Source organism: Xiphophorus couchianus, chromosome 11 (genome assembly GCF_001444195.1).
Source record: "Xiphophorus couchianus chromosome 11, X_couchianus-1.0, whole genome shotgun sequence".
Classification (NCBI taxonomy): domain Eukaryota; kingdom Metazoa; phylum Chordata; class Actinopteri; order Cyprinodontiformes; family Poeciliidae; genus Xiphophorus; species Xiphophorus couchianus.
In genome coordinates, this window is record NC_040238.1 from 10,195,338 (window position 1) to 10,218,749 (window position 23,412).

Below are 23,412 nucleotides of genomic sequence, written 5' to 3' on the forward strand. Positions count from 1 at the left end.
CCTTCCATAAGTCCAGGGTTTCTCTAAAAAGTTCACCTTAAAAGCCACTATTGGTGCAGATCATCAAATGTGTTATAGCTCAAGAAATACTCTTTATTTACACATCTAGTTGTTTGTATCTCTTTAAATCAGTGGCACCCACAGTTCTGAAGTATACCTAATAGTGATCATGTTACTTCAGAGTTTGTAGATTTGAAATTCAGAGATTCGTTGTTTGGTTGTTTTTGTTAACTTGTTCAGTCAAATTTAATAGTTTCTCGACTCTCGACCAAATAATCAAGGTATGTTATGATGCAGTGTTTGCATTTCTGAAGAAAACCAAAAGCAGCTTAATGAACTAGCAGGGGTGTCAAACTCCAGTCCTCAAGGGCCACTGTCCTGCAACTTTTAGATGTGCCTCTGCTGCACCACACCTGAATAGAATAATTAGGTCATTAGCAAGGGTCAGGGCTGAACTGATCTACACAAAGAGGAGGTAATTAAGCCATTTTGTACCTGTGGCACATCTAAGAACTGCAGGACAGCGGCCCTCGAGGACTGGAGTTTGACACCTGTGAACTAAAGCATTATTTTTGATCCTGCTATTATTTCAGTTCACTCTTGGGCTCCTAATAGCTAGTGGCTTCTTGTTAAACTGTTTATAACGTCATTTGTAGCAGCTTGAACATGTTTGACTCTTGACTCCTTGATGTCTATGGTGATTGTGTGTCATTCTTCACTGTCTTCACTTTTCTGTTGTATTTGTTCTGATTTTAACAAGTAACAACTGTACTTGTAAATCATTATGATCTAGTTATTGAGACTAGAGTATGCAAGGCTTCCTGGTGGACTGGTTTCTCTGTTTTTCTCAACCAGATAAATAACTGGCAAGCAGCTCGTTTTAAGAGCTGATTCTGCTGCTTGACCTCTTGTTTTGTTTTCATAAATCAGTTTGGGCTCACACTGAGCTGTCAGACATCTCTGTTTATTAGTTTGCCAGTCATGATCCGTCACAGATGTCAGGGAAGACAGAAATGCGGTGCAGGGCTGAGGCCTCAGACAGGCTGTGGCGCTGTGGGAATGTGTGCTATGTGGCACCAGATTCTCAGTTCTCACGTCGGGCTCTGACTTTTCACAGCCTAGAGCACAAGTGTCAAACTCCAGTCCTCAAGAGCCGCTGTCCTGCAGGTTTTAGATGTGCCACAGGTACAAAACACTGGAATGAAATGGCTTAATTACCTCCTCCTTGTGTAGATCAGTTCTCTAGAGCCTTAATGACCTAATTATTCTATTCAGGTGGTGCAGCAGAAGCACATCTAAAAGCCCTTGAGAACTGGAGTTTGACACCCCTGGCCTAGAGTATCTGTCACAAGATACTCTAGGCCAGATGAACAGAAAGCAGATGACGTAAAGGTCCGCATACCTGCAGATGTTTTGCTAATTTGCATATAAAACAAACTCCCGCATAGTGTGAGCCTTCCAGGGTTGAACGTCTGGGTTTTATAACTCATAAATGAAGGGTTGTTAAAAGACATACTACGCGTCTGTAAGATTTAAAAACATGACATGGCTTTGTTTGAATCCATTGTAGTTTTGGTTGGATGTTTAGAGGCGTATCTTGCTGGAAGTTGAACTTCCACCCAAGTCTCAAGTTTTTCCCGAAGGAATGTCCTGTAATGGTTCTTTAGTATTCAACATTTCACCAGCACACCTTTGTCCACATGTTTTATGTGCCCCCTACATGGCTTTAAGCAAACTTTGAACAGGTTTTTGCTTGCCACATTTCAATAAAGGCCAGATTTTTGGAGTGTCCAGTTAACAGATTCTTCAGCTTGATCTAATCATCTCTGCAGCACCTCCAGAGTTAGCATGAACCTCTTGTCTGCTTCTTTAATTAATCTGCGTGCCTTGCATTTCCTTTCTGTACTCTTTCCATTTTTCAAATAATCAGTAGCAACAGTGTGTACACTTTTGAAACTGTGTTAATAGGGTGCTAAGTTTTAGTTTAGCGCTTCACCTGTTTTTTTTGCTGACTTTGGAATTGGTAATGTACTTGGCTATTTTGTAAACTTTCAGTTAAATAATGGTTGACATCTGTTTTGAAGGTTTGGTTATGAACTGTTAAAGAATTCTTTAAGTAGTTTAGATGTTTATATCCATGCTCTTATTTTAACGCAGTATATCATGCAGGTAGGTGTGAAATAAATTTGACCCTGTTAAGGGAGATGTATTGTCCCACATTTTGTTATTGACACATTGTGTTCATCAACATGGTTGAATTTAGTGCTTTAGCATAAGCTTTTGCCAAGTTTTTTCTTGGTGTAGCAACTAAGGTTTATGAATGGCGCATTACTAATTAGGTGACTTCTCAATGCATTGGTTGCACAGGATTCTTTTAGGAGTTTAAGTGAGTGGAGTAGATTTGGACACCTTAATTTTCTATTTTTTTCCCCCACAATTTTCACATTGTAAGCAATCAAACATTCTCCAGCCTCCTTCTGATTTGCAATCATGTGCGTCTTTCTGGTGGTTTGTCATATAAAATACTTTTGTTAGGACAAAACCATTGAGAACCAAACAGGAGATTGTCTTCCGATAGAAACTGTTCCCTTCTTTTGCAGGGTGAACACTGCTGAAGCAGAAAGAGCTCTGAAATACCTTTAGATTAACATTCTGTCCCTCCCTACAGTATAATGTTACTTCATTAATATAAACTCTCATCGATTCTGCTGCCGGTTAGAGTTTCTGCTTGTTTTCTTGTTAATGGCACCAGTCTGGTCCTGAATCCAAGTTCTTGCCGGTTAACTTGTTGTTACTCCGCTCATGATTTCACAGAGGTTTACAGAAGACTCCTGCTGCAAGCTGTAAAACATTTGAATCATATCAGCTTCTCCATGTCTTCCTCTTTTGCCTTTATGCATAACTTGGCTTTCTAAGCAGTAACTTCCTTAGTTACTGATTTGCTTATGTTTGGTTTTCTGCGCAGTAGACTATTATCAAGGTATTTGAGGTGCTTTTTTTAATCATGAGTAATATGTGCCACACCCTCTGTGACTCTGCTGCAGCTTACATTTGTAACACACATGGCAGCAGCTTGCCACAGTGCAGTGGTTAAATCTGCTTTCTGTGTGTTCAGCTCCTTTCTCTTTGACATGTGGATTTTTAAGCATATTGCATAATGTTTTGTCTGAATTTAGTTTTTAAGGACACGCACACCGTTGGAATCAAACCTGACATCGTATTTCCAGTGTAAAACATAATAGAATTGGTTTATATTTCCCCTTTTAATGAGTCAAGCTAAATACATACATAATATAAAATAATTATTTAGAATAGAATAATTTATAATACAGTAGAGCACTGTCATCGTAGATGAGAAATATGAGGATTATAGTGAGCTAACCTAAACAAAAAAAGAATCTGGTAGGGATGACAGGACAATAAATCACTTGCAAGATATTGCAATAGACATGTGATCAATATCAATATGTCTTATAAAATATTCTTATATGTCTTATAAAATATTCAATAATTTCACTGCACTTTGATCCAGAACCACATGGCATTCTGGGGGATGTTGGCAGAGGAAAGGCTTTAGCAAGGTGCCATCTACTAACTCACTCACTTGTTTTTTGTTCAGCAGTTTAAGGCCACAGTTCCTCATAACCACTTAAAAATAAAAAGAAATGTCATGAAGAGAAAACTGGAGATAAAACAGGAAAGGTCACGCCACCAGTTTGGCTGTATTTCAGATATTTAAAACAAAAAATGAATCAATAATTATTCATATTGACTAATATGAATTACGTATGTGGTGGTAAGTTTTTTTAGCCTTACGGTCCATTCCTGCTGTAGTGGAGACTTAAGGCTATAGGAATGGTATATCATGTCATGTCATATCATATCAGGAGGTAATTCTGGCTTACAGCTGGCTTTTTGTTTTGCTCATACCTTCAGAGTGACATCAGGGTAGAAAGACAGGCATCAACACCTGCTTCACTGACTGTAAACACCAACGTCTGTGCATTATTACAATGTTGTCAATGGTTTGATATGTTTTTTTTTTAAGTCATGAAAAAATGTAGAACAGCTTTTTCTTGCAAGCATCTCATTTCTTTTTGGAGGTTTTTAAAAGCTGCAGGCTTAACCTCATCAACAGACGGGATCAAATCAGACTTATTTTAATATTGACCCCTTCTGTTTGCATATTTCCTTCTTAAACTCAAGGAATTACAATAAAATCAGCCTCTTATGATTTGTCTTTTGTCATAGCCCATTAATTTTACTGTGTAATAAAATTAATTACATAGTAAAAGATGCCTTTGGATATTCTTTTTACATTAGAAACCAGTAAAGTCCTAATTTCTGGGCCTGATGTCCTAAAAGATCTGATTCTCTTCTGTCTTCTTTTCTGGTCGTTTGTTCCAGACGGACGCTCAAAGCAACCATTCAGTGTTCAGCCAGCCGTCCAGTCCCAACAAGAGCGAGGCAAGCATGCTGGAGGTGGAGCAGGAGGTGAGCAGCCTAACAGATAAACATAAAAATATACCATGAACCGCATTGAAAAGCCTGATTGGTGAAAAGAGAATACACAGTCAAGGAAAACCATGGAATTGAAGTATTTTATGTCTGGATGAACATTGGTTTGTAAAATAGGAGCACGGAGCATTGCATGTTTGCAATTTCAGACTGTATGCCCTGATTTTCTTCCTATTGTTGCTAATTACAGTTTAGAGAAAATGGAAAAAAAGTGCAATAACAATTATTATTATTGCACAATTACACACAGTCATGTCAAAGTTTTGACATTTTTCCATAGGAAGCTACGCCACAAAACATTATTGCTAAAAAATCTGGCTTTGTAAGCATGTTAATGGAAAATTGAGTGGAAGGAAAATGTGTGCAAAACACAACAAGCAACACTTTTCACAAATATATCTTGAGCCGTAACTGTCCCGTCCTTTGTGTTAATCCACTACAGAACTAGAGGCGTCAAAAGTGTCCTATCTGGGCTAGGGAGAAATAGGATTGGACTAGGCCTGTCACAATAGCAAATTTTGCTGGGCAATAAATAGTTCCAGAAATTATTGCAATAAACAACGTTTTTCTTCTGACACCATTTTCAACTAATATACTGATAATTTCATAATAATGCCAGTTCAATTTCTCAAAGACAAATAAACTTTAATTTTGCACAGAACATTTTATATTGGAACTGGAAGACTTCTTCAATATCAAAAATAAAACACTACAGCCAAACACTATATAAAAAGGACATAGAAACCGCACACAAGTGAGTCAATAAATAAAATGGGTGAAGATGTTTCTTCAAACAAAATTGCAGTTCAAAAAATATTAATCGCCAGAATGGAAATTATTAGACCTTATTTCAATTCATCATGAGATTGATTAATTGCTTATTACGACAGGTTTAGATTTGTCAGTGGTTGAATATGCTCTCATCAGATGAAAAGAAATGTTGAATTTTACCATTCAGAATCATTAGGATTGTATAGAAATAAATGGCTACAATGTTATGTTGCTGAAATAAATTAAGTTTTCAAAGGTTTTCCAATTTATTCAGACACACCTGTCAACAAGAAGCCCTTTGAATTTTATTTTATTTTTTTACCCCTCCAGGGGGTCTTTTGTGGGCTCTAGTGTCCCTTTATGACAGTAGGCTGACAGGAAACGGGGAAGGAGAGAGGGGAAGACATGTGGCACATGTCGTCGGGTCCGGGAGTCGAACCCGCGACGGCCGCGTCGAGAACTCAAGGCCTCCAAATACGGGTCGCGCTAACCGCTACGCCACCACGGCACGCCCCAAGCCCTTTGAATTTTAATCCCAACTTTAAGTTGCAGGTTTTTTTTCTTCACTGTTTTCATAATACCGGGTTAGAAATGCTAAACGTTTGGAGGATCATTTCAATGCACACTTGAACTCCGAGAAGAGTCTTACATCAGCATCAGCTCTCCTACAAGTTGAAACTGCACCAACAGACGCTTCATGTTAATGAGCTCAGGTGAGCGTTCTGCAGTCCTGCAGATAAATGAGCCAGCAGCTTGTTGCAACAAGTCGAATGTAGCTTTTTAAAAAAATAAAAATCAATCGGGTCATTGGAAACAGAAACTGAAAGAGTCTCTTTTTCTACTCTGTGTCTGAAATGCTGCAGCTCAGAGAAGAAATGTAACTGTGATAATGAGAAACAAATTAAATTTCTAATGAAGCTGGGAAGAGATATTACACAAACATTTATTTGCCACTCCCATGAAACCAAACAGCTAACGGTTGAAATTTACCCTGGAATTACTCAGAGTGACTGTATCAGTCAACATGATCTCAGGGGGTGGAGAGCTAATCCAGTCTGATATTAAAACGCTGCCCAACCTCTAAATTGTAAACGATTATTTGGAAAGGAAATCACCCTACAACAAATCTGTTCTACGTAATAGTTAAATAAATTGTTAAGGAATTAGACTGGAAGTGATTATGAGCCAGACATCTGGGTCTGTAGGAGCATAAGTGAACTTTTGCTTGACATAAAATTCCAAAGAAAGCATTTGGTGGATACAGAACATGACTTTGAGGCGGGAGAGTCGTGTGTAGTCTTTGTTTGAGACTTCAGAGCTGAGTGTGCAGCCTCGCCCTCCTTACTCCACATTCACACACTTAGCCCCACTTTGCTCTCAATCACAGGAACTCCTACTGTTGCAAGGATGAGTGTCAAAACCGGGGCGTGTCTGGCTGCGTCCCAGAAGCCTTTGCGATAGGCGGGGAACATTCCTTTGATGTGAACCTGCAGCGTCGTGTATTTAGCAGGGAGGCTCTTTGATTTATGGTGTGTCTGTGCCATTTGACTTGGCACAGCTGGACAAAAGTCTAAGCTGCGTTCACATGAACAGAGGAGGAGTCATTACCACTGCTGTGTCACTTTGGACCTCTAACTTACTGTCTAGATGAGAGGGAGGGAACGCTTGATCAGAAGAAACATGTCCTCTGGGCTGCTGTTGAGAGCTTTCTTTAACTGGAAATCCTAAGGTTTGCTCAAAATCAGTGAAAAAAAAGAAGAAAAAACTATAATCTTTTGTCAATATTTAAATGTTAATAATATCCATTTTTGAAGTAAATGTTTATAACTATTCATGCTTTTAAACATATATCTGTAACTATTGTTTGACTTTCTTTTACTAAACTCAAAACAAAAAATGCATAAAAGGCCATGTCTTTTTTTGGTGCATTTTATAGAGTGAAAAAAGTGGGAATTTTTAGTTTTGATGTATTACACAGAAAAAAACAGATCAGACTTCCCATTGCTTGACCTTCTTGTTACCAGTTTGAGATGTCTGAGGGGAAGAAAATGTCTAATTTTGATAACTGGTCGGCTGATTAGTGGATCACTATATAGTTATACCTATACTCTGCAGTATAATTTATGATAATATGCCCATAAAGACACTAAGGTTCCCAGCATTAAGATACATTTTCCACTGTAATTGTGCTTCTTGTCTATAATTTTATGATGGACAAAAAATGAAATGTTTTTAAACTTTGCTTATCTTATTTGCATACAATCAGCATATTTTTATAAACAGTAATGCAGCAGATTACTTCCTACATGCTTGAAATGAGTTTCTATGCTACAATAACAGTTTAGTCCTTTTATATTTTGTTTTTCACCTCTGAGTTTGACCTGAATGTTTCCAGTGAACATCAGCAGAGGGCCTGACTCTTTTTTATCAATAATGTGAGAGTTTCTGCCATCCACTGGAGCAGCGTTTTGACTGGAAATCCAGAAACAGAGGCTTAAAAAAGAATTACTCGCCAAAAAAATAATTGTTTAACTTGCTTGACAGCAAATCAGAAACAATATTTTAATAAAAAGAACAAAGATGTATTATTTTGTGGAAAATGGATATGTGAATCTTTGTAGATATCAGTCAGTCAAGTTTATTTGTATAGCTCATTTCAGCAGCAGTTTGAAATGCTTTACATAATAAAAACAAAAAAATACAAAGTTATTATAAAACACCAAATGGATATAAAACAAAAATGGCTTTGCATGTTAGCCATGTATTTTTTTTTAGGGTTGATTATTTTAATTTTCTTGGTGTAGAGATATTTATTTATCATTGGCAACGAAAGCAAGATCTAGATTAGCCCAGTCTAAAAGACAGTGCTTGTTTGATTTGCTCATATAGATTTTGGAGCTAGCATATTAATATTTGTCCTGCACTGTTAGCTGTGTAATGTTCATACATTTCTACCCGAGTCACCTGCCACAGTAGTTGGCCAGCGTTGTTGTGAAGGACACAATGTATGATGTATGAAAATCTCCAGTTTCTAGGGTGTTACAATATTTTATCTTTATTTTAGTAAATGAAAAGCCTCTAACAGCTACCCCTAATTTGGTTTTTACACACAGTTGACTGACAACTCGCATGGGCATGTTGCCTGAAACCTTGTTCTGCTTCTGAATAGAGAACTAGGCCCTAATCTGGTCAGGAAAACTCTTGCCCTGTAATTGAACCCAAGGATTCAATCCCTTTAATCATCTCCAGGTTCTCTGATCGTTGTTGGTTTCATTTTACCTGTCTGGTGTTTGTTCTTTCTTGTTAATTAGTACTTCAGAAAACGATTTTGCCTGTGTGGCCTCAGGCACTTGTCCTCTAGGTTCTGTCAACCTTACAGCAAAACTTTTTGGGTGGTGACAAAATTTAAAGAAACTTGTTGCAGTGAAGCAGCCACACCTCTTAGTGGCTTCATAAGCAACAGAAACAGGGACTAGTTGTCAATCTGAACTACATTTTTTCAGTTTTCAGTTGTTTTTTTTTAAGCTTTTCACAATATTATACATCTGGAACCATTTCCTAGGCCTGTGTTGCTGTTGTGATGCTATTTTTACCAGATGTGGAAATATGTGGAAATCTCTTGACACTCCACATGTGTTTGTAATAAAAACAAAGCCTGAAACACATGTTTGTGTTTGAAATGAGTAAAAAAGGATCAGCTCTGGTGGATTCCAGTTAGAGCGGAAGTGTTTAACGTCAGGGAGGACTTGGGTTTTGACCTCAGCTGTTTGAACACTAATGCTGTGCAAGAACAACTGTGACTCTTACTCCTGTGTTACAAACACACAGCGGCAACCAACAAGGTGATTTACTGCTAGGATTGTGTTAGCTCCTATGTCAAAATGTGAGGCAATAGGCAAAAAATGGAGAAACAGATTTAATAGAGTGAACTGCATATTGCTGTAGTTGGCAATGTTTTTGCCTTGCAACAAGAAGATCCTAGATTTATGGACATGGTCTGATCCCATACATTGGTTCTATCTGGGCACTCCATCTTCCTAGTCCAAAGTGGGCAAAATTATGTTTCTGCTCTAATTTAGTTGGCTCTTTTGTAAACTTTCAGTTGAATAATGTTCAACATCTGTGTTCAAATTTTGGTCATCAACTGTTAAGAATTTTACAAGTAGTCAATATTTATTTTAATGCTCTTATTTTGAAATCTTTGAACACCGATGATCTGTTTTTTCTCCTTGTGTTCTCTTTTGTTTTTTCGAACAAACATGCACAAAATAAAACAGACGATAGAGAGCAAGATATAAACATAAACACATTGTCAAAGAGCTTTATAGAATATGTAAAGTATAATGTCAAAGTTAAGTTTGTGCTCTAGGGTTGAATTCTTTCAATGGGAGAATTGAGATTAGCTGTAACACAGAAAAATAGGGCCAGAGCCTGTAACACAAAAAGGCTACTGCTAACTTTTAAATTCTACTATATAAAATAAGTTTTAATACTACACAACTTTACTTCTACAATGTTTTTAAATTCGCAGAAGACTAATACAATCTTTCTATTCATATTGTCACACTCACATTTGCAGATGACAGAGGGCTGCATTTAATACATTGTCACAGCCCTTCTGTGTGTTTGGCCAGTTTTAGGAACAACAATCAGTGATTTAGAGTTGCATCTGTGGAACGGTTTTGTGCAGTAAGACCAGGTTGTCATCATCGTTCAAGCCTTCTTGAACGATGATGACTTTTGGAAAGTCTTTTCCAAAACCAACACATGCCTGAATCATAATGACGATGAGTGATCTCTAAATGGAAGGCGTGGTGAAGCAGAAAAGCCAGAAGCATGCTGTACTCTGAATAACTGACTGTTTTACTAAAAGCTGCCTAAAATAAGATGCAAGCAGAATTGGAGCATAAAACCAGTGAGAAAGGTATCATTTGACTGTCGGCTACTTGTAAATAGTAGCTGCTAGTGACGTCCGCTAAATATGCCATGCAAATGTTTAACTTCTCCCACATAAAAACAAGTCCTTGAAAATCCAGTTGCAACTCACATTCTTTCACCTGATTGAGCAGATGAAACTGTGATAGATTGAGGTTGCTGCCTGATCATTTTGTATTGTATCTTGGCCTGCAGTTATACGCTGCCATCAAGTTGCTACATGCCAGGGACACACCTGCGTGAGTTATAACCTCAATGACGGGCTTGATTCTGGTGCAGTAAAACGTGGACCTTATGCGGTAAAAGACTGTTATTGTTGATGAAGACTCAGCTTTAGGGTGGATATAGATTAAAAACAAGTCGGCACACATACGCTCGAGAAGAAATCCTATTGGCTAAGCACAATAATGCAGGGCCTAATCTGGCTTTCGGCCTGCTGTTTTCTTGTTTAGTCTTGAATATTAAATCCATTGAACCCTTACCTCTTCTTTTCGTAAAAACCCAAATTGACTCCCTGTCAAACTGTGACATTATTACATCATCTCTTTTTTTTTTAGATGATTTTATGTCTCAGCAGCCTGTTCTCACGACAACGTTCAGCACAGCTATCTTAGCAAAGTAAACAGGAATGCTCAGACACATGGATTTTGACAGTTGCTTATTACTCAACTGGTAATCCCATAATCTGTATCCACCTTCACTTTTTTCCACACATCAAATCATTTCTAGGTCTGGATATAATTTTTTAGGCAACCAGTGGTAAGCAAATTCATTAACGTGCATCATCAAGGCAGCCAATTATGAAGTTATGGACAGAATATCTGACCATTCTATACCCTCCAAAGGATACCCAGTCAAACGGTTCATGTTAGAGATTTTTTGGTATTATCATTTTATTCTTACTTTAGTTCACATTCAGCCTATAGATATCAGTTCATGCATCAGATATTTTAATAAAAAAATCTTTCCATTTGTTAGAACCTTCCTCTGACCAAACTGAAAACTGAACCCCTGCATAAAAGTATTTACAGAGATATTACATAATAATAACAACCTATTTTGGCTTTAAATAAAAGCTATTACCTTCATCCTATTAAAATATGATTATGCCAATCATTATGATGCTATCTGATACATTTAGTTTTGATGCATAGTAATGCATGGAGTGGGTAGTCATATACAGGTATTTAGAAAAAAATCAGTATGTCAAGTTGTTCTTATTACTTCATTCATAAGTAATACAATTCATGTCAGTGCATGCTGAAACAGTAAGTCATATTAAAATTTTTAACTAATGTTGAGACACAGAATAAACACCTGATAAATTTAGTAAAAGTTAAGTAAATACGCATATTGTGAAGAGTATTATTTCTTCTTCTTGTTCTGATTCTTAGACAGTACAACTGAGAATCTAAAACTGGCATTACCTGGTTAATAGCTGGATTATCAGCGTGGATAGCTAGTCTGCACACTTGCTGCTCTATCCTGTTGGGAGGCCAGTGGAACTCTAGAAATACCATTAACTTAAGAAAATTGATGGAATGTCCTTCTGCATCACCTGACTTTTTGTTTTTAAACAAGCAAAAATGTGTAAGGCTACAAAATATATTCGACAAACTGTGATTTTTGCTGAGGATCTTTGCTAAGGTGCTAGCATAATGTTAGCTTGATCCCATCCCGACGTTTCTTGCGGGTAATTTGGTTGACATGTTCTTTTTACATTCTGTTAATCATGTGATGACAGAGCTTAAAGAAGTAGATGCTAACCTGTTTTATAAACTGAGCTCTTTGCTTTGAACACTGTAATTACTAATTATTAGCTGCATAGTCTAAACATAAGTTGTGGACCAGTTCCAGATTGACTTGTGAGGCCTGTAGAAGCCTTTTAAAAAATATTTTTACTATCAAACTGCTGATAAGAAACGGGCAACTGCCCTGCTTGAGGATGATAATGCAGCTGCAGCAGTCTGTAAATGCTTAAGAGAAAACCTTGTGCTCTGTCAGTGTTTAAGAAGACTCAGTTTAAAGCTGTCACACTTTGTTTAAATACTTCTGCTGACAGATCAGTCGCTTTAATTGGAAGTAAGGGCGACAGCTGCTGACGGATGTCTACTTCTCCTTGAGCTTATCTCTGCTGCAGTGAGGAGTGTCCTGCAGTGATTTCAGTCACATCATTTAGACTCCAGGATTATCTGAGTTTGGTCAACTGAGACCCACAGCAGCTTACTATAACTCTTTTTGTTTCTGCTCCGCTATTTGTTTCCCCATTCCTTTGGAGAGCTAAATTTCAGGGCAGTGAAACAGGATGTCACTTTGTGGTGAGGAAGGGAACACAGAATGTCATGTTTATAATTTTTATAGTCTGGAAATAAATCTTTCAAATGTTTTAAATTGTTTTAAAGCCAGCAATGGATCACTATGGTAGATTTACAGCTTTGCCTTAACTGGAAAGACTTAATGATTTTTACAGGTTCTCAATACACATCCAATCAAGTTAGTGTATAGCTAGCTTTACAAATTTACTCTTGGCTAATTAACTTAATAATTGAAAGCTTGTCTGTATGAGTGGTGATGCAGTAACAGTTTTTCACTCTAAAATTCAGCAGTGGTGCTTTTTACTCTTACACCATATTTTTGGTACAAGGTGCAGTTGCAGCCACTTGGTTAGTAACATGATACCTTAATCCTATTCTGCAGGACGTTTTGGCTCTCAAAGCTGCTAGAATCCACTGGGGTCATTTGATTTTCTAAAATGAAGCTGGTGGGATAATTAAGTATTTGTATATCTAGTTTTGCAGCACTAACTGTCTTTCTAATTTGGTTTTCCAATCTCTGTCACCTAAATGTTTTGTAATGTGATTCTGAAAAAGTAAACGGTTTTGTTGACAGCTGGTGCATGAAGAAGAGATCCATCACCAAGGTTTTGCTTGGTTGATTTAGAAAATCTGTAGATGTGAGACACTGAATTTGGCCCACAGCCTTATCTTGGAGTGGATTCATATTAGTGGTGCAACAATCACAACATGTCCATGTTTTCAATTCCTTTGATGCATGTTTGTCATTATTATTATTAGGGCTGCACGATATTGAAAAAAACCGATGTGATTCTTGTTTTTCTAAACCTTGCGACATGGAAAGAAGTGTTCTGTTTAAAAGTAACCACTGAATAATTAACACGCCATCTTAGAGAACGGTTTTCTTTCTAGAAGCTCCTTGCACCATTTGTGGTTTCTCTTCAGTTATTGTCGTTGACACAGCAAATATGTGGTGCTTTGTCCCTCTGCACCAGCTACCACACCGACAGTTTATCTTTGATTTGTTTGCTTATTTATTTATGAACTTTTTTTAAGTGCGCATCAGGGTGGTCTAGCCTAAAATTGTTCTCCAGCCACCAGCCAGTTCTCTGTCCGTCTCAGAGGAATATATTTTCTGATATTTAGACATATTCCTGCAAACTCCATAAATGTTGCTCCATTTTGTACAACATAGTTAGACATTTGCTCAGAGGGCTTGTTTTTAGATTTTTGCTGAAGTAAAACACAATATATATATTTGTGTGTATATATATATGAGCCTTTCAAGTCAAATGGGTCACGCCTGTGTTACTCAGATCACTGCATGTATCTTTAGCATTTAGCTGCTTTGGTGCATGTTAAAGGCTGTACCCGTGTAATTCCTGGAAAGATGATCCTTGCAGCACAGACAAGGAGCCTCCTGAAAGGGCTTTGTTGGTTCATTGAACTTTTTGTCTTCTGACCTTTTTAAAAAGTTTTAAGCAGAAATCTGACAACTTTTTATTTCCTCCTTCTATTGTCTCTGTTTGTCACTTGCAGAGAAGTAGTTAAAGTTGTTGCAATGAGAATGTCATGATGAGAAACTTGTAACTAAACTGGAAAAAAAGGCTAATTTATTTTGATAAAAAGCTGTGCTGAGCATCCTGACTGAAACACCTCATTGACAGGGAGATATTTTGATGTATCCCAGCACAAAGAAGCTCACAGAGACTCTGACAAAGAGCTTGTGTGGAAAGATGACTCCTCCCCTCTTCAATAACAACCTCTAGTGTTACTTGGGCACACGAAGTTCTGAGAGCCAGAGTCGCAACGGAAGGTCCCCTGTCCCACAAACCGTGATAGAAAATCTGACTTTTGAGTTTTTGGATATAATTTGTTCTCAATCTGGAAAGAAAATGATGACATTTTACATGTCTTTGAGAGCTGGGCCAGATATTACCTGTCTGATTTCAGTCACCAGCAAGCAGCTGGTATTGTTTCTTATTGATATTTTACATGGATATTGTGTTGTTACTCGGCGGGGCAGTTGTTTGCACTGTTGACTTGGAACAAAAAGGTCCAGGCTCAGATTCCTGCCTTGTATCTTTTTAACCATAACTTGTATAGCAAATATAAAATGTCGTCCTGCTGACAAAATCTTTTACTCCTTACATCTTCCGCTGTCTTAAGTTACCTACCTGCTGATAGCATTAGAGTTTAGTTTAAATTTGTCTTTCAAGATATGTTTAGGTTTAATTTAGTCAGGATCCCATCACAAAAAAGATTCTGTTCCCAGGCCAAGACTTGAACCTGTATAGCCTTGCGTTGTATAAGTAAATGCTGCTAAATGTGCTGTGAAGCTTCAATGAATTCCACACTGTCTTTTTTATGTGTATGTACTTGTGGTTGTTTAATATCATAGAATTATTCATGAGTTTTAAGAAGAAAAAAGACTAATAAAATGTATGTGTGCATAAGACCTCTGGGCCATAAACGTTATGCTGTTGGCAAACCTGTTTGTTACAGTTCAATGGAGATATAGTTGTAAAGAAAATACATTTGTGAGATAAGTAGCAGAGTTGAGTGTGTGGACTGAACCCTTTTGAACACTTACCAGATCCTCTGTGCTAGTGACAAAGAGCTAATTCAGCTGTTGACTTTTGCTTGGTGTCATTTATCAGATTAGGTAAATGAAATCAGGCCCTAAAAGTGGAAATTAGTGATTGTCACTGGTTGTTGAATCACACTGAGCTCTGTGTTGATATCTCCTCTAGTGATGACAAGTATTGTTGCAATAAAGGAATAAAAAACAAAATGCACATTTTCTTATTTTTTTGAGACAAGCTAAACATGTGGTGTTTTCGTAACTGACGATCCGTTAGGTTCAGTTCGATTGGGGACCAGAATTGCAACAGAATCTGTTCCCCCAAGCCTGTGGTGGCGCTGCCTCAAGTGAAGCTTCACTTTATGCTTTATGTTGTCCTTCATCAAAAAGCATAAAAAATGGAGTGGCGTCAGATTTTAGCGGTTGTTAGACTTCTCTTTTGTCTTTGCCAAAAGACCACGAGTCATTTCCCCCAGTAGCATTAGACTCATTCCTTCATTTGGCTGTTTACCCAGAATTCCCTGCGATGTAGCCTGCGTCCTACTTTTGGCGCCGTCTCCGTCCCACTTGCCATTCACACATGCATTCAAACCGCACCAGAGTTCACTTCAGGGTCCGTATCAGAGTTTCATTTTCACATTCAATCAATGTCCCAAACTTTTCAGGCAAATGAACTACAGCGTAATTAAAGCTGACTAAACACGGTTTTTGATTTTCAACTGCTGTTTTTGATCCTGTTAATCTTAAAGCTTAGATAAAGGTAAAGAACACAGATGTACAATGTGCACTATTGTTAGGACTGACACCTACTGGTTGGTCTGGTTGGATAACAAGCTCTCACCCTGGATCTGTTTAGTGTGCAGACTGGTTCATGATTCCTCTTTATCTCCACTCTCCCTTTTTCTACGGGTATGACAGGCATGTGTGTGAAGCTGACACACCCACCTCCATGTACGCTGCTTCGCCACGTAAACAGGCTTTGCTTTTTACACCTCTGCTGTTTGCATTTGCTCCAAACCATGTAAGAGACGCTCTTTTTCAAACCTGACACAGCGACCTCTGAGCTCTGCAGGATTCTAAACCAGCCTGCAGGTTTTTATACCACGTTCTCTGCAGCCAATCAGATACCACAGCCATGTGTCATGGGAGTTTCTCCCATTGCTACCAAGCCCTTGTTCAAACACTGGGAACAGGTTCTGTTTTGATAGCATGATACAATAACCTTCCCAGGTGTGGGAGTCGGCTTGTGTAAAATATCTTTTTAGTTGTGGGTAATTATTTGCATTCACCTCCATTAAAGCTTCATCAGGATCTTTGATGTGGTTGTTGGCTGGTTCTAGTCAGATACCCTAAATGGACTATTTGTTTCTGATTGGATAGCCACAGCTTGGCAGGCAGTGCCAACGAATCAGTATCCAGATTTTTTGTGTTTTCGTTTGAATTTAGTTGGAGGACATGCGAATTGAAACAGGCAGGAATGTTCCTTACAGGTGTGCTGACTCATGATGTCATGGTTAGGATTTGCAACAAGGAAAACGTTTTGTCTTTAAATGAAGGAAACATGGTTTTAACATTTGTTAATTGCACTATGCCGATTTGCTGACTTTTTACAATCTTTGCTTTACCATTCTGCTTTAAATATCTCTAGATATTCAGCTCATTCCACAGTTCTTCAGTAAGATTTACATGTTGTTAGTGAGACTGAGATGATTGATTTGTCAACCATTTGTCCATAGGTTTGGGATCTTGGTGACAGACCCTATGATGGTCATCATAGGGTTAGTATTAGTTTTTTTAGTTTTTAGTTTTCATCATTGTTAGTTTTCTGGTACATTTTTTTACATTTTAATTCAAATAGTGTGTGATGTCTGCAAAGTGCTTGTTAATATACTGTATTTTGCCGTCATCTTACACCAGTGTATTTTATGTATGCATGAGTAGAACACAGCAGGCTTTTTCACGAGACTTAAAGCAGGAAGCAGTTGGAGTTGGAAACACTCAGGTATTTTCAGCCACCTGATTGAATGGGTTGTGCCATGTAGAAATTCCTAGAATGCTGTTTCATCCTGTCCTCCCTGTAAACGGTTTCTGAAGGACAAAACTCAGCATCCCTGGTGTTCATCTCATCCAATCTCTGAATTTCCAGTTAAACAGAAACCTATTTCCTATTAAGGTGCAAGCCAATGCATCCATCTGCAATGCATTCATGTGTAACATTAGCAAATGTACCTATATTGCACTGAAAAGTTGTCATAGTGTTCCATGGGAACCCAACACGACGTTCAACTCATTCCATGAAGTGTGAAATTCTGTCTGGTCATTTTCCATCACACTCATGTGGAATCCTGTTGAACTGCTTCGGGCAGAAGCCTTGGATCTTTAAGAAGGTACAACCTCTACATTCTTTCTTCTTGCTGCATCATTAGTGCGGAAATTTGTATTGATAGTAAACAGGGTTGTCTAACACTTGCTAAATGAACTAAATCCAGTATTTGGAAACTGTGAGAGAAGTTCTGTAGTCAGTACTTGGGTGGTCTTTAGATTATAGATCTTGCTCTGTAATTTCTCCTATCTTCTGTTGTAGTGTAGAATAGTGTCTATACCTCAATCCTTGCTCTTTTTCAGCTGTTTCACATTCATTTAATCAGACTCCTGGTTTGCTCGTTAGGTCTACCTCCATATTTATTTTTCTCCAGTCTCTTGTTTGTTTGCATTCACTTAATACTTAATACATGTCTGAGAATTTCATTCCTTCTGCCTGCATTTGTGTCCTCCACCTCAACAAAAACTTATGACAGTTTGGACTTTTGAATTAAAAACTGAAGCACAATTAACAGACTCAAGCATTTGATCTCTTTCTTACTCTGCCTGAATAGTTTTCTCTCCAAATAAGGACAGTTAGAGAAACCACTGGTTTATCTGGTCTGTAGTAAGAGACCACTTGACTTTAATCTCCTAAACTCAACCACTAGGAATTAATAACTTTCAAGACTAATTTAAATGAGCAAAAATGTATTTTCTTGTTTCTTAAAAATGAATGAACATTTGGATAAACCCATATCATCGTTTCACTTCAAGTTTCATTCAAAAGTTGGCAATCCTTGTTAGTGAGGTTAGTATTATTTTAGTATTCAGCCAGTAAACAAACAAATAATTTGCAGGTTTAATGTGGGAACTTGTAACACATGAACTATATAAAAGGAGGGGGACGGAAATATCAAAATGTTTCAAGCAAATGACGGTCCTTGACTTGTTTTTGTACAGTACAGTTTTAAACTGTTGCCCTAATGTTGGTGAACTGATACTTAAATTTTTATATCTCACAGATTAAAGGGCCAGCCATAAACATGAGACCAATGTGATTAGCTGTTTTTTGACAGTGAGAGAACCTTACGACAAGAAAACTCCTTCAGTTTAGAGTCTTGAAGGAGTCGCTGTGTTTTTTGTGGGAATGGTCTACAGCAGCTCAGCTCTTGGAATTTACATAAGTGATGATTAAAGCTGACTGCTTCACACGACTCTGTCGCTACATATTAAACTGACTCTGATTATCCGTAGGTTTCAGTTTTGTTGTGAAGCGTGGCGTTGGCTTGATTCACGGCTACATATTAAATTGCTGATGTATTCATTAGCTGGAAGCATTGCCTTCTACATGATTGCCCTCTGTTTTATGGTTCTGTCTCTTTCTCTTTCACTGAAGTTCCTTCCAATGCGAAATTTTGCTTCCAATTGTACTTCAGCAGTTTTGGGAAAACCCTTTAAAATAACATCATGAGAGCGCTACTATGACAAGCCAAATCAATGAATCACTAGAACTAGAGGCTGCCAATTTTTACAGAAATGCCTCTGGATCTTTACCAATCTTCCAGATCTTCTTTGTGATTCCTCCAGCAACCATTTTCAAGTTGGCTTCTCGTTCAGAGATATTTTTCCCTCTGTTATGACTTTCACAGTGTAACTTGTAAGCAAGGATCTAATTAGTCTGACCAAAGCTCTGACCTCAACCTCTGGAATCCAACAGCTTGGGGGATGACCAGGAATGCAGACTGCTAGTCCTGACTACACATCAGTGACTGCTTAATATTGCTCTTTTGAAACCATAAATTCAAATCTCAGCAGTTGTTGCTGAGCTTCATGGAGAGTTTAAATGGAATGAAGCAGCTTAAATATGGACTTTGAGTCATCCAGTCACAAGTCTACATACACTTATCACTCGCATGAATGCCATAATATTTTCAGTTTTTGTAAGTTTGGTCTATCTAAAAGCAAAAATTGTTATAACTCAAAGTAGATTTTCTCTAATCCACACAGAATTAACATTTACACACACCGGCTGCCACTATTTGGCCAAGATGCGGAGAAACATAATTGCTTTTCATGGCCAAGGTCCTGGGATAATTCTGGCTGCAGATTTGATTGAAGTTTTATGTGTTGCAGGACGACGTGAAAGTCGAATTGGAAGTGACCGAGGACGTGGAGGAAGAGGATTACCAGTCTGGTTCTGCAGTGGTTGAAGAAGTGGAGATTGTCAACATCATTCAGCAGAAAGCCCCGTCGGTGAAGCAGAAATTCTCCATGTCAGAGCAGAGAGAGACGCCGGAGCCAACGAAGCTGGACACGCGTTACTTTGGCGAACTGCTGGCAGATGTCTACAGGAAGAACTGTGATATCCACTCCTACATCTACGATAACGTGTCCAAGATCAGTGGACAGTAAGCACAAGCACTCAGTCGTGATTGTGAATTAGATAATGTTTGCAAAAAAAAAAAAAAAAAAAAATATATATATATATATATATATATATATATATATATATACAGTATATATATATAATGCATTTTAGCGAGTCTTGATAAAGTAAACAAAGCACATTTCTTGACATTATATTCCTAAATTGAATAATTCATTTGAGAGACCCAGTGTCATGAGTCGGTATTCCTGTTGTGACGGTTTTGTGGAATCATTAGAATCATGGTCACAGACCAGTGCTTTGCTTTTTAATTAACTTCACGCGTGGAGATAATTTTATATTCATATAGTAAAACTACTGAAACTGTTAACACCATAAAACAAGTTTGAGATCTTATTTCAAGATCATAAGTAGACATTCCCATGGTAACGTGACCTTAAAATGTTTTGTTCATCTAACGAGAAAAAAAAACTGACGCTAGGCTCATGATATCTGAACATAAGGTACATAACTTCTCTCTTTAAAAATATATTTCTGTTAATGAGTGTCAGAGTCATTAACAGAATGACATTAACATAAAAACGTGCTTATCAACAGAATACTTGCTTAGCTACTTGAAAATTATATTCCTGAAGACTTTGGATTTTTCAGCGCATAGTAACTCTGCAAAACACTGAAAAACATGGAGTTCAACAATTGGCTAAAATCGGTAAACCATTATCCATAAAAATTACATTTTTAATAAAACATTGCATTTTTCATAGGAAACTTGGTGAATCCAACTAAAGTAAACATACCAGACATCTACTTTTAATCCTTGGGATCATGTTAGGTCTAAATACCTATTAAACAAAACACAGGAAAGACAAGAGAGTTAAATTCTTTTTGTACTCGCGAGGAGAGCAGACAGAGAGATGCTTTCAGTTACAAATCTCCAACCGCTCTGAAAACACATCTCTCGCTCCTCTGTTTTATTACTTTTTTAGGGGACCCTCTTACACTGAGCACTTTAACTCTCAAAGGGAGGGGGAAAACAATTTATCACATTGTTGCAGCGCTAATGACATTTACTATTTAGACACATGTTATCTACACTCTAAATCTTTCTGCTCCAGTCGAGTACCAGACACGGCGTCGAGTACCACAGGAGAGCAGACAGAGTTGTCTCCGCTATCTCCACGAAGGCTTCACTGCTCTCTTTCTCAAAGAGGTCACAGGAAGGAATCATAATTATTCAACACACAGAGACATTACTTAGAATAGAGGAAAAAGAGAAAAAGCATATAATTAAACATTATCTAAATGTTACTACAAAGCTACATGATACAACGAATATTTGATAATTACTAAAAATACAATTTATCCAACAGATCATATTGTCATTTTGGCTCGAACTCACTGCAGACAACCTTCATAACCTTAGAGATGAGTTGATATCATTGATATCAAAGTTTCATTTTATTGACATCTAATGAAGCCGATTCCAAGTAAACAACCTGAGGGTTTGGCCACTTGCCTGCAGTTCATCTGCAGCTTGTTCAAACAGGTTGGAGTCGAGTTTCAGTTGTTCCCGTCATTCAGAGTTTTACATAAGACTTCTGCAGACTCAGCAGGTGGTCTGCTATTTAAGTGTGGGAAATTTAGAGATGTAGGAGAAAAAGTCGGTTCTCTTTTAATGTTTGGGTGTCTAAAGTTGCAACCAAATAGTTGGAAACCAAACACATTCATGAATTTGTTAGTAGACTTAAAGGACGCAAAAAAATGCTTAGGGAGTGTACTTTAATTTAGTCAAACACGACATTACATTTGTGGAAGTCTTACACTTTACGTCAAGATATTTAAAGCAACAGAAGTGCAAATATAAAACATGATGCTTCAGAGACAGATGCATCACTCTTACGGTGCCGGGGGCCAAATCTGGCCTGCCATACCTTTTCATGTGGCCCTCTGGACTCTGGAGACCCTCCAAGATTACACCTGACATTGTCATAGTTCAAGTTCAGTTTTGCAGCAGAAATATAAATGTAACAGAGCAGAAACACACAAGTCATGAAATGACAATATTTAAGTCATGGTAAGGATGCTTTTAGGTCCGACTGTGTTACAATGTTACAATGTTGTCTTAAACTTAATTTATGTCCAATTTTGATGTATGCTGATATTAAGACCGACATGTTTTCTTTCACCTGCCTCCCTCTGTGTTTACCTGAGATTCCTGGAATACTGCAAGAACAAATATCAGTTTTTTGTTCAGGCACACACTTATGACACTCAGCTCCCTCTGAGCTATGCAGCCTACCTCACTGTGTTTTTCCTCTCTGTGTGTTACAGGAAACACACTCTGAATCTCTCCAGTGACCTAAAGGTGAGAGACGAGTCTGAACTGAGCTCTTGAAACAATAAAATACCTTAAAGATCAGCTGTGTACATAACAGACAAGAATCAGTCAGTTATATTAAATCAGATTTTCTCCCTACACCTCATCTGGCCAGATATCATCAATACTGATGTGATCTCCTGTTTGGATGAGGTGATGTTTGTATGTCTCTCTCTGTTGAGCCCTTGTTTGGTTCTTGTGCAGGGGGAGAAACAGGAGGTGGAGTCTCTGATTCCGAAAGGAGCCAATGAACTGACCAAGCAGCAGATGCGCTACCTGCTGGAGGTGAGATACACGGAAAATATTCCAGCCCATTTTAATGAATAAATAATAAGCTATTATTGCTTATTTGGGTTCTCGTTCCAGCGCCTGCAGCCATAGTTTACTTTCACAGTAGGTCTCTTCATTCCTCGCAGCTTTTTAGATGGAGAGAGGACTGAACTTTTAACAGGTTTTTCATATATTGTGGCTCAGAGACAGGACTAGAGGTTATGTACCTGTAGTTCTGGTAGAAAATAAAGTACATCCCTTTTATATAGCTCAAAGCGTACATAGTTTATAAAACATTTACAAAAATGTAAAAGACGGCAGTAAAACAGCATTTTCTCTTACCTGATAAACTTGATGCTAAAAAACAGCATCAGCATTCAGTCCAGTGGCCTGGCTGTCAACTGCCAAGATATTACCTGTTATTACCTGTGATCCTCCATTAGGGCAGGAGTATGATAAGAACCTCTCTGTTATTAACTCCCCTCTTCATCTGGTTGTGTTTCAGACTCGTTTCACTGCAGAGAAGAGCATGCGTCTGCTGCTCTCCACCTTCAGCAGCCTGAGAGAGGAGCTGATGCAGATGTCTGAGGACATGCGGGTAAGAGGCAGGGGCAAGGCGTGGTGACTCAGCTCAACCATAATCGAACCCTACAAAAAACATCAGCTTCTGTTTCCTTTTCTTTTTGATAACGGGGAATTGAGGAGTCACAGGCAAATATGAAGGTAGAAGAAGAAAGCTAGGCAGATTTAAAAGCGTGTTGGGATAATTGCTCCTGCTGCTGACTAACTAGACAGATTTCAAATGTAGGGGAGTTAAAATTTTTCCCAAACAATAGAGGTTTAGTTGCAGATCATTACTTAGCATAAGTAGTATTCTACAGATTGACCTGGAAAATGTCAAATCTGTTAGTTTTGTACAGTATTAAGCTGTCAAAACAAGCAGAAGCCGAATTTCATCAAACCTTTCAAACCT

At 38.0% G+C, this 23,412-nt stretch overlaps 1 protein-coding gene across 4 annotated transcripts in view; it reads left to right on the forward strand.

Moving 5' to 3' along the window:
* Positions 1–23,412, forward strand: part of pof1b (POF1B actin binding protein) — a 36,601-nt gene that overhangs the window by 2,343 nt on the left and 10,846 nt on the right. For 2 of the 4 annotated variants that reach the window (XM_028031000.1, XM_028031001.1), the window contains 5 exons: positions 4,408–4,495; positions 19,538–19,814; positions 22,124–22,157; positions 22,374–22,454; positions 22,945–23,037. In XM_028031000.1, coding sequence (XP_027886801.1) covers positions 4,408–4,495; positions 19,538–19,814; positions 22,124–22,157; positions 22,374–22,454; positions 22,945–23,037 — 573 coding nt within the window. Of the gene's footprint in view, positions 1–4,407; positions 4,496–5,619; positions 5,623–19,537; positions 19,815–22,123; positions 22,158–22,373; positions 22,455–22,944; positions 23,038–23,412 lie in introns of all 4 variants that reach the window. The other 2 variants (XM_028030998.1, XM_028030999.1) reach the window with 2 other exon arrangements.